Here is a 13,758-nt window from a genome sequence, read left to right as displayed (position 1 = left end):
AAAGGCATTACACACAATCAACGTTCGAAGAACGTTAACGTTCTACCTTAGAATAACCAAAGAACTTCAGAAAAACAAGCCAGTTCTTTGTTTCTTTTCCAACAGGAAGGGAATCTGATCCAGTAACTGTTCACCCCCAGAGCGCACTTCGCGTGTGACATTAAGATGCAATTTAAAAAGCAGCTACAAGGAGTTCAGGCCACGCATTGACAACATTAATGTGTAAATACACGAGTAGAGTGGTTTCCCAAGTGTGCCAGGCAGTTCTAAAACATCAGTTCTCAACTGTTCCTTTAGCTTACCGGCCACTTTCTCCAGTGACTCATAGCTAGTCTACGCAAAGCATGTGAATCTAAGAAGACTCACAAGCATGAGAAGACAAATATTACTTATCAAGTAATTTTAATTTATTTTTCCAACTGACAATTTCGAGTGAATCACATAGAATCGCAAACTCACCTGCGTAACTGCGCTGCCTTTTCCCTCGCTGATATATCAATGGTGTTCACCACTGCCTCTGCCTTCTTACGGGCCTGCTCCTGCTTCTTCAGCATCTGGGAAATGGGGGAAAAAAACTGGTCAAAAACGCAAATGCAAGCGAAAACGAACTCAAAAGGAACCCCTTGCAAGCACAATGAACCTGAACTCGCCCTACAAATCCTTAGCCTTCCCCAATAAACTTTATGAACCCATGGCCAGCTCATTCCATACCAAAGTAAAAAACCCTGGCTTTGAAAAGATTTACAATCGTACCCTTCGCTTCTTTCGGGCTTTGGCCTCTGCCACTTTCTTAATAGGCCTAGCATTGAGCTCCTTCCAGCGCTGCCGGTACTCATCGGCCATCTGCCGGTCCACTGGCACCTGCTTTATCCGGTGCTTCTTCTCCTCTGTAGTAAACCAGTCTGGCAACTCATCCTCCTCATCATTAAAAGTATACCTGAAAAAAAAGGGAGGAATTGGCAATGAGCTTGACAGGTGAAGTAGGAGGTAGCATGGGCAGGTAGAGAAAAAAGAAAAAAAAAAAGGCTTCCGAGGTGCCAAGAAGCAGTCATTTACATCAGAGGTATGTCAGGAAAGTAGATGTGAAGAGAGAAAAATATATCAGAAGCCCATGTGGGAGATGCTGCAAATTAAACGGAGATGCTGCAAATTAAACTGGTTAGGGGTTTCTTTTTGCACCTTTCCTTCCATAGATTGCTATGCCCTCCCCCTCAACCCTCCCGTCCAGTATTTTTGCTTATTTTTTAACCTCATCTTGAACTTTGGAGATCAGTAAAGCCTTCCGCTTTCTTCCCATGCCTATTTTGCTCATTCTTATGGGGAATCTCACTAGTCTCTAAGACTGCCAGTATTGAGTGAACGTCTCGCTTTTGGAATTCTTGTATTTTTACAACTGCACACTTCGCCTTAGATTGAAGTTGTTAGGGGAGTTTTCCTGAAGTCCTCCTGGCAGTAAGATTTTAGTAAGCTTTTCCAGTGGTCTGTAGATCCCCCGCAACTCTTAGTATCAGTTTGTACTAGCTTGAAAGGGCAGTAGAGGGTTCCTAGTGAAAGTTTTTAGTTTAGAATGGCAAAGTTTCGAAATAAATGCATCGAAAAAATGCATTTTTTCCATTTTTCCCCAACCCCTGTTTTTCTAGCCACTATAGTAACAAATAATACACAAAAAATGCATTTTTTCTATGCATTTATTTTCGAAACTTTGGTTTTCGAAACTTTGGTATTCGAAACAAAGACTGGATACCGTGGCAGAGCCGCCAGGCTGATCTTAAGAGGAAGATGTGAGCTGTAGTTAAGTACTCCGAATATTAAACAGGCACATCAAAGAAGTACTTACACGTATATTTATATAAAAGATGAACAAGTTACTTACCAACTGGTAACGTTCTTTCGATTGGATGTTTCTCCAATGTATTCCTCATCTTAGATGTATTCCATCCAGCTTTGCTGCCCTTTGGAAATTTTTTCGGCAGAGGGCGCTGTGCGTCGAGTCGATGGTCCCTCGAAGGCCTCCGTCGCGGGTGACGTCATCGGCTATGTAGGTAGCATGCGCGGCGCCCATTGGCCTCAGTTCTGTTTTTCCCTTTTCACCTTTGATTTTGTACAGTGTAGATTGTGCCGGTAGACCGGTATCAGCCTTGCCGAGAGTTGAGTTGGCAATAACCTGGAAAAATCTACAGAGGGGTAGGCTGGAGGGTGATGAGGAATACGTTGGATGAACATCCAATCCAAAGAACATTACCAGTTGGTAAGTGACTTGTTCTTCAAATGGATTGTGTCCTCCAACGTATTCCTCATCTTAGATAGACTCCCAAAGCAGTATGGACAATTTCTCTGGAGGAGGGGTTAGATTTTTTCAATACCCTTAGATGGCTGAATATAGTACTGCTTTACCGAAATTCAGCTCCTTAGACTGGGAAGCATCCAGACTATAGAATTCTGAAAAGGTGTGCAGTGAAGACCAAGTTGCTGCTTCACAAATGGACCTTATTGGAACACCTCTTTGAAGGGCTGTCGAAGAGGCGATGCCTCTGGTGGAATGAGCCCTTAACCCTTCTGGTGGGTCTTTTTGTGCTATCTGTAGCATTCTGAAATGCAAAGCACAATCCAGCATGATATTTTCTGTTTTGTCACCGATTGACCCAATTTCCTTCCGGTGTAGCCGATAAACAGTTGGTTGTCGACTCTACGCTTAGAAAGCCTAGAGATGTAAAAGGTTAACGCTCTTCTTGGATCCAACCTGTGTAATCTTTCCTCCTCCTTAGTAGGATGAGGTGGAGGATAGAATGCGGGTAAAACAATGTTCTGACTTAAATGAAAATCAGATACTACTTTTGGTAAAAATGAGGGTTTAACCCTCAACACAACTCTGTCCATATGGAACAAAGTAAAGGGTGGCCCAGAAGACAGTGCCTGCAATTCGCTCACTCTTCAAGCAGATGTTAAAGCAGCTAGGAAAGCAGTTTTCCATGTCAGTAATCTTAATGGACAAGTTTTCAAAGGCTCAAAAGGAGCACACATTAAGAATTTTAGAACCAGATTGAGATCCCAAATTGGCACTTGGAATGGGTAAGGGGGAAACACATTAGTGAGTCCCTTTAAGAATTGCACTACCAAAGGAATTTTGAAATGGGAGCATTCTTCCGACGAGCACTTGAAAATGGAAAGCGCTGCAAGATAACCTTTAATGGTACCAACATTTAGACCTCTATGCGCTAGGGACAGGAGGAAGGAAAGTACCTCCGGAATAGAACATAGAACATTCTTTTCTCTGCACCAGTTGCAAAACTTCTTCCAATGGCAACGGTATAGAAATTTTGTTGCTGGCCTTCTTGCCGAAAGCAACACCTCCATGACGTCATCTGGAAGGTCCCAATCCTTGTATCTCAGCCTTTTGGATATCAAGCGTGAAGGTTGGGAGTTTGGATGGGGAACCTGACCCTCCATTTGCGAGAGAAGATCCTCTCTGAAGACGACGTACTGGGGAATAGATGGACATGTCTAGAAGGTCTGAGTACCACGTTCTCCTGGCCCAATCCGGGGCAATTAGGATCAAGCGGTTCCCGAACTGTCCGTCTCCTAATGACCCGAGGAATGACGGGAATCAGAGGGAACGCTTACAATACTGGGAAATTCCATTCCACCACGAACGCGTCTCCCATGGCTCCTCTCGGGGCAAATTCCCTTGAGCAATACCTTTTGCACTTCCGGTTGATTCCGGTCGCAAATAGGTCTACTTGAGGGGTTCCCCAAAGGGCAAAGATCTCTTGAATGACTTCCTGAGCCCGTTCCCATTCGTGGGACACCGTGCTCTGCCTGCTCAGAGCATCTGCCGTCATATTCTCCTCCCCGGCTAGGTGAACTGCCGTTAGAGAGATTCCTTCCTGAATTGCCCAATACCAGAGCTGCATTGCCTCTCTGCACAGAGGTAGTGACCCTACACCTCTTGTTTAGATAATGCATGGCCACTGTGTTGTATGTCATTATCAGGACATATTTTCCCCTGACAGACGGCAGGAAAGCTTTCAGCGCTAGTCTGATGGATCTCAGCTCCAGAAGGTTGATGTGTAGTTTGGACTCCGATGGAGACCAACGACCGCAGATTGTCAGATCGTTGGCATGAGCTCCCCACCCCTTGAGTGAGGTGTCCATCATTACTGTGATCTTGGTTGCCAAAAACACTCTCCTTTCAGGATATTCTCTGAACAAGTCCACGATAGAAGATCTTGTCGAACCTTGTTCAGAATCTGGAGAAGATCCGTCATTCGACCCGAGACCACTGAGTCTTTAGAGCCCATTGAAGGGATCTCATCCTCAAACGTGCCTCCGGCACCAAAAAGATGCAGGATGCCATGAGGCCGAGCAACCTTAAGAAGTCGTAGGCCTGGAGATTTTGTAATTTGGAAACCATCTGAAGAATGTCTTGAGCCCTCGACTTGGGAGGCGAGCTCTTTCCCAAGGATGTGTCTAATACAGCTCCTATGTACTGGAGATGTTGGGAAGGTGTCATTTGAGACTTCCTGAAATTTAAGGAGAGCCAAGTCTGTGGAGGAAGTGGCAGATGACTTTCAGATGATCCATTGCTTGTTCGGCAGAACGTGCCCTGATCAATCGTCCAGGTAGGGGTAGACATGAATCCCCCCTCTCCTGAGGAGCGCTGCCACCACTACCATCAACTTGAAGACCCTTGGGAGGAGGTCAATCCGAATGGCAGGACTCGAAACTGATAGTCTGAGTCGCCAACTGCGAACCTCAGGTATTTTCTGTGCTTGAGATAAATCGGCACATGAAAATAGGCATCCTAGAGGTCCAATGACACCAACCAGTCCTGAAGTTGAAGGGCCTGAAGGATCTGAGAAAGGGTAACCATCTTGAACTTGTCCTTCCTGAGGAACTTAAGTCCAAGATGGGTCTCAGTCCTCCGTGCTTTTTGGGGGATCAAAAAATATGGGGAGTACCATCCCTTGTTCTTCTCCGCTGCAGGTACTGGTTCTGTAGCACCTAACTACCTGCTGTAGGAGCGGGTCTGAAAACTACAAAGGGTGTCTCCCTGGTGGATTGCTTTGAGGTTGCATTAGAAAAGGAAGGCAGTAACCTTGGGCTATTATTTCTAGAGCCCAAACATCTGAAGTAATGGCTCGCCATTCTTGCAGATGCTGCGACAGCCTGCCTCATACAGGTGTTTTGTGATGCAAGTCCTCAAAGTGGTTTTGTGGCGGTTGTTGCAGCCTCTGATGGCAAAGAGGCTGGAGCTGGCTTTGCACGTTTTGCTCGTCCACCGCGAGTGGTCTTATCTGGCCCCTTAGACTGGCCATTCCTCTCGCCTTCCCGTATGAGAAGTAACAACGATAGGATCGTCCCCTCCACGATTGTCCTGGTGCACGAAAAGGCTGTGGTTGCCCAATAGCAGCCCCTAAAGATTTGGCAGCTGCCTTTGAGGTCTGCAACCTCTCAAGGCTCTAGTCAGCCTTTTTGCCAAAAAGGTGAGACCCGTCAAAGGGCATGTTCAGAAGGCGGTTCTGTACGTCCGGTGCGAAAGCAGACTTCCGGAACCACGCAAATCTGCGCATTACCGTGCTAGTGCCCATGGACCTGCTTTCACCATGCGCAGCGTCCAATCCAGATTGAAGGGATTCCTGCATGGCTTCCTTTTCATCTCTGACGATGGCTAGGAACCCTTCCCTTTCGTCCCCTTCTGGTATGTGCTCCGCCGCCATTGCGATGCACTCCCACAGCATGTACGAAAACCTTTCCAAGGCACATGTGGAGTTGGCAGATTTTAAAGCCATACTCCCAGCTGAATACCTTCCGTGCCCAGCCATCCACACACTTATCGTCCCTGTCTGGAGGGATAGAAGGGTACGCAAGTTTGTTAGAAGCTGTGACTGACTGTATGACCCCGACTCTCGGGAGTGGGATGTTTGGACAGATAGCCGGGGTCGCTACAGGCAGGGCGGTATTTTGAGGGAAGGGATTTATTCACCGGAGGAATAGAATCCGGAGTCTGCCAATTCTTGGCCACTCTATTTTGCAGGGCTACATTAAAGGGTAGTACTGGGTCTTCGGTGGGACCATGGTCCAATATATCTGTCAAATCATCCTGGATGAATTGGGCTGATGGTCTAGCCCATCCTAAGTAACCTACTACCTTCGTCATTATCTGACGGTATGATGGACTGGCATGCTCTCCTGGTTCTGGTTTGCCAAAGTCTTTTCAGGAGATGTGTCAATGCCACTTGCATTGTGTAATGATTCCACCAGGTCCCTCATCCTGCTTTCTTCTGAAATAAGGCATTCTGGGACATTTTGGGTGCCATATTCTAGCCCAAAAGGTACATTCTCCTCATCAGATCTTTTCTGTTCCTCAAAAATTGACGTCAGGGACTTGAAAAACTCCTTCCTAGGGAGAGGCTTGAAAACCTTCTCTGGAAGAGGAGGAAGAGGTGTATCAAAAGGCTGAGGGCATTACAGATCTTTTAACCCTGTCTTTCCCTTTTTCTGGCTGGCCTGGCTTAGCTGGAGTCTTTGGTGCCGAGGGCTTCGGGGTCGACGAAATAGTGGTCGTCAATGGAGCCGGCTTCAAGGCGCTCTTCGAAGATTTGCCCTTCGAGGTGCGTTGGGTCTCGGACGGCATCGGTGACCTCGAGAGGTCGCCTTGACTCGAGCAGTCTTTTTCGCTAGGCGTCCTGGAAGGTTCTCTATCCTTCATTTTTCGATCACCCGGGCTCGAGGGCACACGAGTGTCGGAGCGATGACGCTCCCGGCCGGCTTCCGAAGAAGGCGCGGACCGAGGCTTCGCTTTCTCAAACACCTCCATCATTTTTACCCTGAATGCTTCCCTCTCTTCGGAGGATGAATGTTTCGTGGGGCATTTCATCCTTTTTGGGGACCCGTCTGAGGACGAGGTGGAGGGGAACCTGTGGCATTGTTTCTTCAATTTGTTCGTCGAAGATGACGAGTGATGGGAATCGCTTTGGGACCTGGACCAATGCCTTTCGCGTCGAGGAGATTTCTCCTCACGGGACCTCGACTCGACGCTAGAGACTTTACGGTCGGATTTACAACCTACCTGTAGTTTTCCCCTCCTTTCTCGCAAGGCTTTCCACGTCATCGCCTGACACTTCGTACAGGCCTCCATGTCGTGGCCTTCTCCGAGGCACCACAAACACTCTTGGTGCGGGTCTGTGATCGACATTTTTGAACCGCACGACTTGCACTTTTTGAAACCTGATCTCGGGGTCGTGGTCGCCGTCGATGATGACATTCGTTCTTTACTATTCTTCACAGAACTCGAGGCGCGCCGAATCTCTGAAGCAACCTATACTGCAGAAAAACAGAACTGAGGCCAACAGGTGCCGCGCGTGCTACCTATATACCGGATGACGTCACCCATCGAGGCACGGCACCCTCTGCCGAAAAAATTTCCAAAGAGCAGCAAAGCTGGATGGAATACATCTAAAATGAGGAATACGTTGGAGGAAACAATCCATTCAAAATACATTTATTATACTTACACCAGAATCACTTTAAACACTTCAACACTAGATAATACACTTCCCTTCCCTGTGCCACTGCACTGAAGGTGCTGTGTGACGGAATGCAAAAGATGATTCCTATGGAATTTGTCCGACTCCATAACCAAAAAAAACACACAAGTAAAATTCACATCAAAATACATGAGAGAGTGCGAAAAAGGAACAAGCTACTTACCTGTAACTATTGTTCCCCAGCATGCATCTGGCATGGATTCACATGCTCATGAATATTCCCCGTCGTCAGGCTGGGAATCCTCGGTAAAGAAAAAAATCAGTTTCACTTCTGAACTGTCTTTCTCTTAACAACCAACAACTGGTCTTGCGGTCATACTGCCCCCAACCAATGACTGCCCTCTACCTAAGCCCTTCCTCAGGCAGCCATCTTCATATTTGGTAGCACGTAAAGTGGCAGTAGTACCAAGAGAAGAGCCGCAGAGGGGTAGGCGAGAGGGTTCGCATGTGAATCCATGCCAGACACATGCTGGAGAACAACAGTTACAGGTAAGTAACTTGTTCCTTTTTCCAGCATGGGGTCTGGCATGGATTCACATGCTCAAGAATACATAGCTGTACACACATGCACAACCACTGGAGGTGGCAAGGATCAACATTAAGCATTTTAACAACTCAACATTAAGCATCTCTTACCGCCTCACCAGGCCCACCTTCAGGCGAACAGGTTGCGCAGCACTGCCTGGCCGACTCTGGACTCCTCCCTGGAATCCCGATCGACGCAGTACAATCTCGTGAAGGTGTACGTCAACCTCCACGTAGCCGCCCTGCAGGTGTCCAGCGGAGGCACGTCAGACAAGAAGGCCGTGGTAGCAGCGATCGCTCTGGTCGAATGGCTCTCGGACGGCCGGACAAGGGTCGGTTTGCCAACTGGTGACAGTACATGATGCAGCCGGAGAGCCATCTGGAAATGGAAGCCTTCGAAAGGGCCTTCCCGTGGCTCACAGGTCCAAAGTTCACAAACAGCTGTGATGTCTTCCGAAGACTCTTTGTGCGGTCCACTTAGACCTTCAGCGCTCTAGCCACATCCAGCGAGTGCAAAGTCCTCTCAGCCGGCGACAAAGGCAACGGAAAGAAAACAGGCAAAACCAAGGGCTCGTTGAGATGGAAGTCCGACGGCACATTGGGTATGAAGGAGGGGTGCGTCCTCAGCACCACCCTCGTCTTATGGAATGTCAGGTATGGAGGTTTAGAGGGCCTGGATCTCTCTCACTCCTTATGCGGAGGTGATGGCCACAAGGAACGCTGTCTTCCACGACAGGAACTTCAACGGTGCCGAATGCAGAGGCTCAAATGGCAGCCCTATGAGCCTGGTCAGCACCACGTTGAGATCCCACGCCGGGGCCAGAGCCTTCACCGGCGGGAATGATCGGAACAGTCCTTTCATGAACTCCTTCACCAGGCGATGAGACCATAAGGATGACCGCCCCGGAGTTCTGGTGTAGCGAGAGATAGCCGCCAGATGGATCTTGATGGAGGCATGTGCCAGTCCAGCCTTGACCAGCGATAGAAAGTACAGCAGCACTTGAGGGGCCGTAATCCGCAGAGGGTTAATCTTCTGTGCACAGCACCAGACAGAGAACCTCTTCAATTTGTGTCCACAGCACGAGAGTCGAGGACGCCCTGGCCTTTGCAAGCACCTCCTTGCATTCCCCTGGGATATCGTATCCTCCAAACTCTAGTGCTGCAGGAGCCAGGCCTGCAGGTTCAGCGACCCCGGGTCGTGGTGGCGGATGGCGCCTCCTTGCCTGGCGAGAAGATCCGCACCAGTCGGCAGTTTTACTGGGGGCTGCGGGGGCGCTGACATGTCCAGAAGGTCTGGGAACCAAATCTGCCTCGGCCATGCCGGTGCGACGGGGATCATCCTGCACCAGGACCGTCTGAGTTGACTGATGAGTCGCAGCAGCAACAGCGGGAACGCATACAGGAAAAGGCCGTCCCAGGGGAATGAGAAGGCATCGCCCATACTCCCCGCCTGGGGAAACCTGCTGGCGAACCTCCGGCCCTTGGCGTTCATCGCCGTCGCAAATAGGTTGATATGGGGATTGCCCCATCGTCGGAATAGGAGATCCACTTGATCCTGTCGTAGCTCCCACTCGTGGCACGAGCGCAGCTCCCTGCTAAGTGAGTCGGTGATGGTGTTCTTGATTCCTGCCAGATGGAAGGGTACTAGAAACATCCCTTGGGCGACGGCCCAGTGCCACAAACCTTGCACTTCCTTGGATAGGGCTGGGGATCTGGTGCCCCCCTGCTTCTGGATGTAGAACATTGTGGTGGTGTTATCGGTGAAGACCCTTACCACCTTGCCCGACTGACGGAACAACCTGAGGGCCCAGAACACGGCCTGGAGCTCCAGGTCATTGGTGTAGTGACCTCTCCTCCGGGAGCCAAAGGCCTCTTGCATGGAGATCTCTGGTGCGCGCTCCCCATCCCTCCAAGGAGGCGTCCGTCGTCACCGTCTCCTGATGTGCCGGGGTCTGGAAATCCATGCCCACCACCAGATGCGTGCGGGTGCCCCACCACCGGATCACTTGGCGGAAAGTCTCGTTGAGTGAGATCCTGTCTTCGAAGCTGCCCGCGGCTTGCATCCAACGGGCATTGAACTCCTGCAGCAGTCGCATCCGCAGCCTGCATAGGCGCATGAGGTAGATGCACGAGGGCATCATGATGGACCTCACCCTGGCCACGTCCATGGTCAACAGCCGTTGTACCTTGCCCAGGATGGCCTTCGTCCTTTACTTCGATGGCGAAGCCAATCGCGCCACTGTGTCGAGCCTGGCTCCCAGGAACAGGGCGACTTGCGATGGTACCAAGTGGGATTTCGCGAAGTTGATCAAGAATCCCAGACGGTCTTCGCTGTGTGATCAACGGCGAGTTCTCTTGACTTTGCTCAGATGAGCCAATCGTCTAGGTAGGGGTAGACGTGGATCCCCTGCAGGCGCAGCTGCGCCACCACTAGCGCTAGACACTTGGTGAACACCCTGGGCGCCGACTTCATTCCGAAGGGAAGGGCCTTGAACTGATTGCGTCGCCCCTGGACCTCAAATCGCAGGAATTTGCGATGCCCTTTTAGTATGGGGATGTGGAAGCAGGCATCCTCCAAGTCCAGCGACGATAGGAAGTCACCTTCTTCCAGCTGTCCCAGCACATGCTGGAGGGTGCCCATCCAGAACTTCTTGGACTTTATGTACTTGTTTAGATAAGGTCCAGGATGGGTCGCCACCCGCCGGTCTTCTTCTGGATGAGGATGTATCGCGCGTACACTCCGGAGTCCCAGAGCCTCTTTGGCACAAGTTCGATGGCTCCCTTTCTTAGCATCACCCGTACCTCCAGCAGTAGATAGGGACATGATTTTCCTTCCTGGCCACTGGTGGAACAGGGGGGACACCTCTTTTGAAATTCCAGAGTGTGCCCGCGGGCCAGGGCATCCAGCACCCAACGGTCTGTGGAGATGGACTGCCACACGCTGATGAATTTCTCCAGCCGGCCTCCCAACGGGATGCTCAGGTGGGGGCCAGACGCCACGGCCGGTTCAGTCCTGTTCAGTCACAGCCTTGTCGCCTTGGCCTCCTTGGCGATGACGAGATCCTCCTGTCTTGCCGCGTCCTCTGCAGGCCTACTGCGACGAGGAGCGGGCCGCTTGGTACAACGGGGAACCGCCGCCGAATCCTTTGGAGGCACCTTGCTTGCCTCCAGAGTTCCGAAAGGACGGCCGTCGTTATTGAACACCCAAGGCCCGAGCCGTCTCGGTGTCCACCTTGATGGCCTGTAGTGACTCGTCCACCGTCTTGCCGAACAGGTTGTTCCCGTCGAAGGGGATGTCCAGAACCCTGGTCTGCACGTCCTGGCGGAAGTCAGTGGCCTTGAGCCAACCGCGCCGGTGAAGGAAAACACTGTTGCCCATATGCCGAAAGCCGGTGACAGCGATGTTCGTGACCACCGTGATGGCGTGGTCCGAGGCCACTTCGCCCTCCTGTAGGATTTCCAGGGCCTCAGCCCTCTTATTGTCCGGGAGGAAGTCCAGCAAGGGAGCGATCTTGAACCACAGCTCCCTGTCGTAGCGTGTAAAGATCGCGAGGGCGTTGGCTGCTTTAATCGTCATCGAGATTACCCGTCGTCCCATGGCGTCCAGTTTCTTCCCCTCGCCGTCCGGCGGGGATGTTTAAGCCGTCGCCCCCGCCACTTTCTTCTTGGCCGCCGCAGAGACCACTGAATCCGGGGACGGCTGTGCCCTGAGGCACATAGGGGCAGAGTCTGGGACCCGGTACTACTTCTTGTACCAGTCTCTTAGCAGGAGCCGTGGACGGGTTCTTCAGGAGCGCCAGCCCCTCGTCCCAGATGTTGTCCAGTAACGGGACTGAGAGGACAGTCTTCCTCTTGGCCTCCCGCTATTGGTAGAGGAAACCTTCCTTCTGTTCTTCGGGGCAGAGCTGGAAGAGCTCAGATGCCCTGCCAATCATGGCGTGGAAGGAGCCAATTTCGTTAAGGGGGGGAGAGGGATGGCCTGAGGAGGTGGTGAGGGAGGTCCATTTCGTCGTAACCACCGAAGTCGTCCGACCCCGTCATCGCCGTTCCAGTCTCATCCCTCGGAGGAGGGGATAGGGGTGAAGGCTGGAAGGGGGGAGGAGGATGGAATCGTTTCTGCTGGTTAGGCAGTCTCCCCGACGACTAGGCCCCGCTGGGTCGTCGGTGGGCGGTAAGGGCATCCTTGTCCTCATCTCCGTGCACAGGGTCTGTATACCCATCAAGATAGCTCCTGAATTGTCCTGTGGTACGGCACAGGCTGCAACGGGACTGACGTTGGGGAGTGGGGTCCTCTGCTGCCCTATCTTCCTCATCGCCCCCCCCATTGCTCTCCTAGTCGGCCTCGTCGGGATCCTTCCCGTGGGCCCTGGATTCCTCGAACTTCTTGTCCAGGATCCTTGGGACGCTCGCCAAACTAATCCTCAGAGGTGGTATCCGTGTCAGTTATGGCTACCGTGCCACCCCCCCTATTTCTCCTACTGGGGTTTCACAGGGGTCTTCTAGATAGGTTGAAAAGCGGATTCCCTCCGGTGTGCAGGGAAACTCTACCCCTGAAGTCGTCTCCACTGTGGAAGCCTCCGTAGGTTTCACCAGGGCTGCCACGACTCCCTCAATCGAGGCCTTAGCCAGGTGAATCAGGGCCTTCATGACCTTGGGCATGCCTGAGGCCTTCACCTTGGGGGCAGGGTCGCCGCCTCGCGCCCCCTCGGCTGTCTCCGTCGGGATCGACTGGGTCTGCTCCCGAAGTTTACCCAGGTTCTCCAACTTCCTCTTCACCGAGCCAGAGCGTTGGCTCGTGGTTGATGGCGTCAGTGACAATGCGACCTGCCTGGCAGCTGAGGAGCCCGACCGAGCGGTGCTCCCGGTGCCCGCGGAATCGCGGTGCTTTGCCTTTCTGTTGTGCCCCCATCGCCGGAGCACCCTCAAAAGTCTTACCGCTTGGATTTCTTCTTCTCACCCGCTGCTGGGCTCTTCCTCTCCAGCCAGTTGGTAAGTCCAGTAAGACTATCCTTCATAGTCTGTTCGGACATGTTCTTACAAAAAGCACAGTCCTTCTCCACGTGCGATTTGTCATTGTGAAGGCAGTAGAGGCACCAAGCGTGCTCATCCTCAAAGACGTTCTGAAGTCCGCATCCAGGGCAGCTCCTGAACAGCTTGGATCCAACAGGTGTCATGCTTCCTTTGTCCTGGGCCATGTCCACGTGGGGTAGGCCTCAAAGATCTTCTGCAATCCTCCAAGAAGTGGAAAACACGATGAAAATATGCCCTTGAGGGGCGTAAAAAATTCCAAAAACGGGTCCCCGTTGATCGGAAGTAGCATCGGTGGAGCTTGAGGCTCGATTGACTGAAAAGAGTAAACTCTTCGAAAAAACGCAAACCGCAGTAAAAGCTTGAGAGCTACAGCACGAGGACTCCCAACACTTGAATGTGCAGTAAAAATCTGAAGATGGCTGCCAGAGGAGGGGCTTAGGTAGAGGGCAGTCATTGGCTGGGGGCAGTATGACCCAGAGACCAGTGATTGGTTACTAGTGGAACGACAGTTCAGAAACAAAACTGAAACTGATTTTTTTCTTTACCGAGGATTCCCAGCCTGACAACGGGGAATATTCATGAGCATGTGAATCCATGCCAGACCCCATGCTGGAGAATGCCCATCGTCCAAGTAGATGTTCCGTAGGCCGCATCC

At 51.4% G+C, this 13,758-nt stretch overlaps 1 protein-coding gene across 3 annotated transcripts in view; it reads right to left on the bottom strand.

The window, feature by feature from the left end:
* Positions 1-13,758, bottom strand: part of FTSJ3 (FtsJ RNA 2'-O-methyltransferase 3) — a 416,394-nt gene that overhangs the window by 62,355 nt on the left and 340,281 nt on the right. For all 3 annotated transcript variants that reach the window (XM_069629038.1, XM_069629037.1, XM_069629039.1), the window contains exons 20-21: positions 754-937; positions 460-554 (exon numbers count right to left, since the gene is read on the bottom strand). In XM_069629038.1, the coding sequence (XP_069485139.1) occupies positions 460-554; positions 754-937 (279 nt within the window). The remainder of the gene's footprint in view (positions 1-459; positions 555-753; positions 938-13,758) is intronic.

Source organism: Ambystoma mexicanum, chromosome 12, assembly GCF_040938575.1.
Source record: "Ambystoma mexicanum isolate Mex_15411 chromosome 12, UKY_AmexF1_1, whole genome shotgun sequence".
Lineage (NCBI taxonomy): Eukaryota > Metazoa > Chordata > Amphibia > Caudata > Ambystomatidae > Ambystoma > Ambystoma mexicanum.
This window is presented reverse-complemented; position numbering and strand designations above follow the sequence as displayed.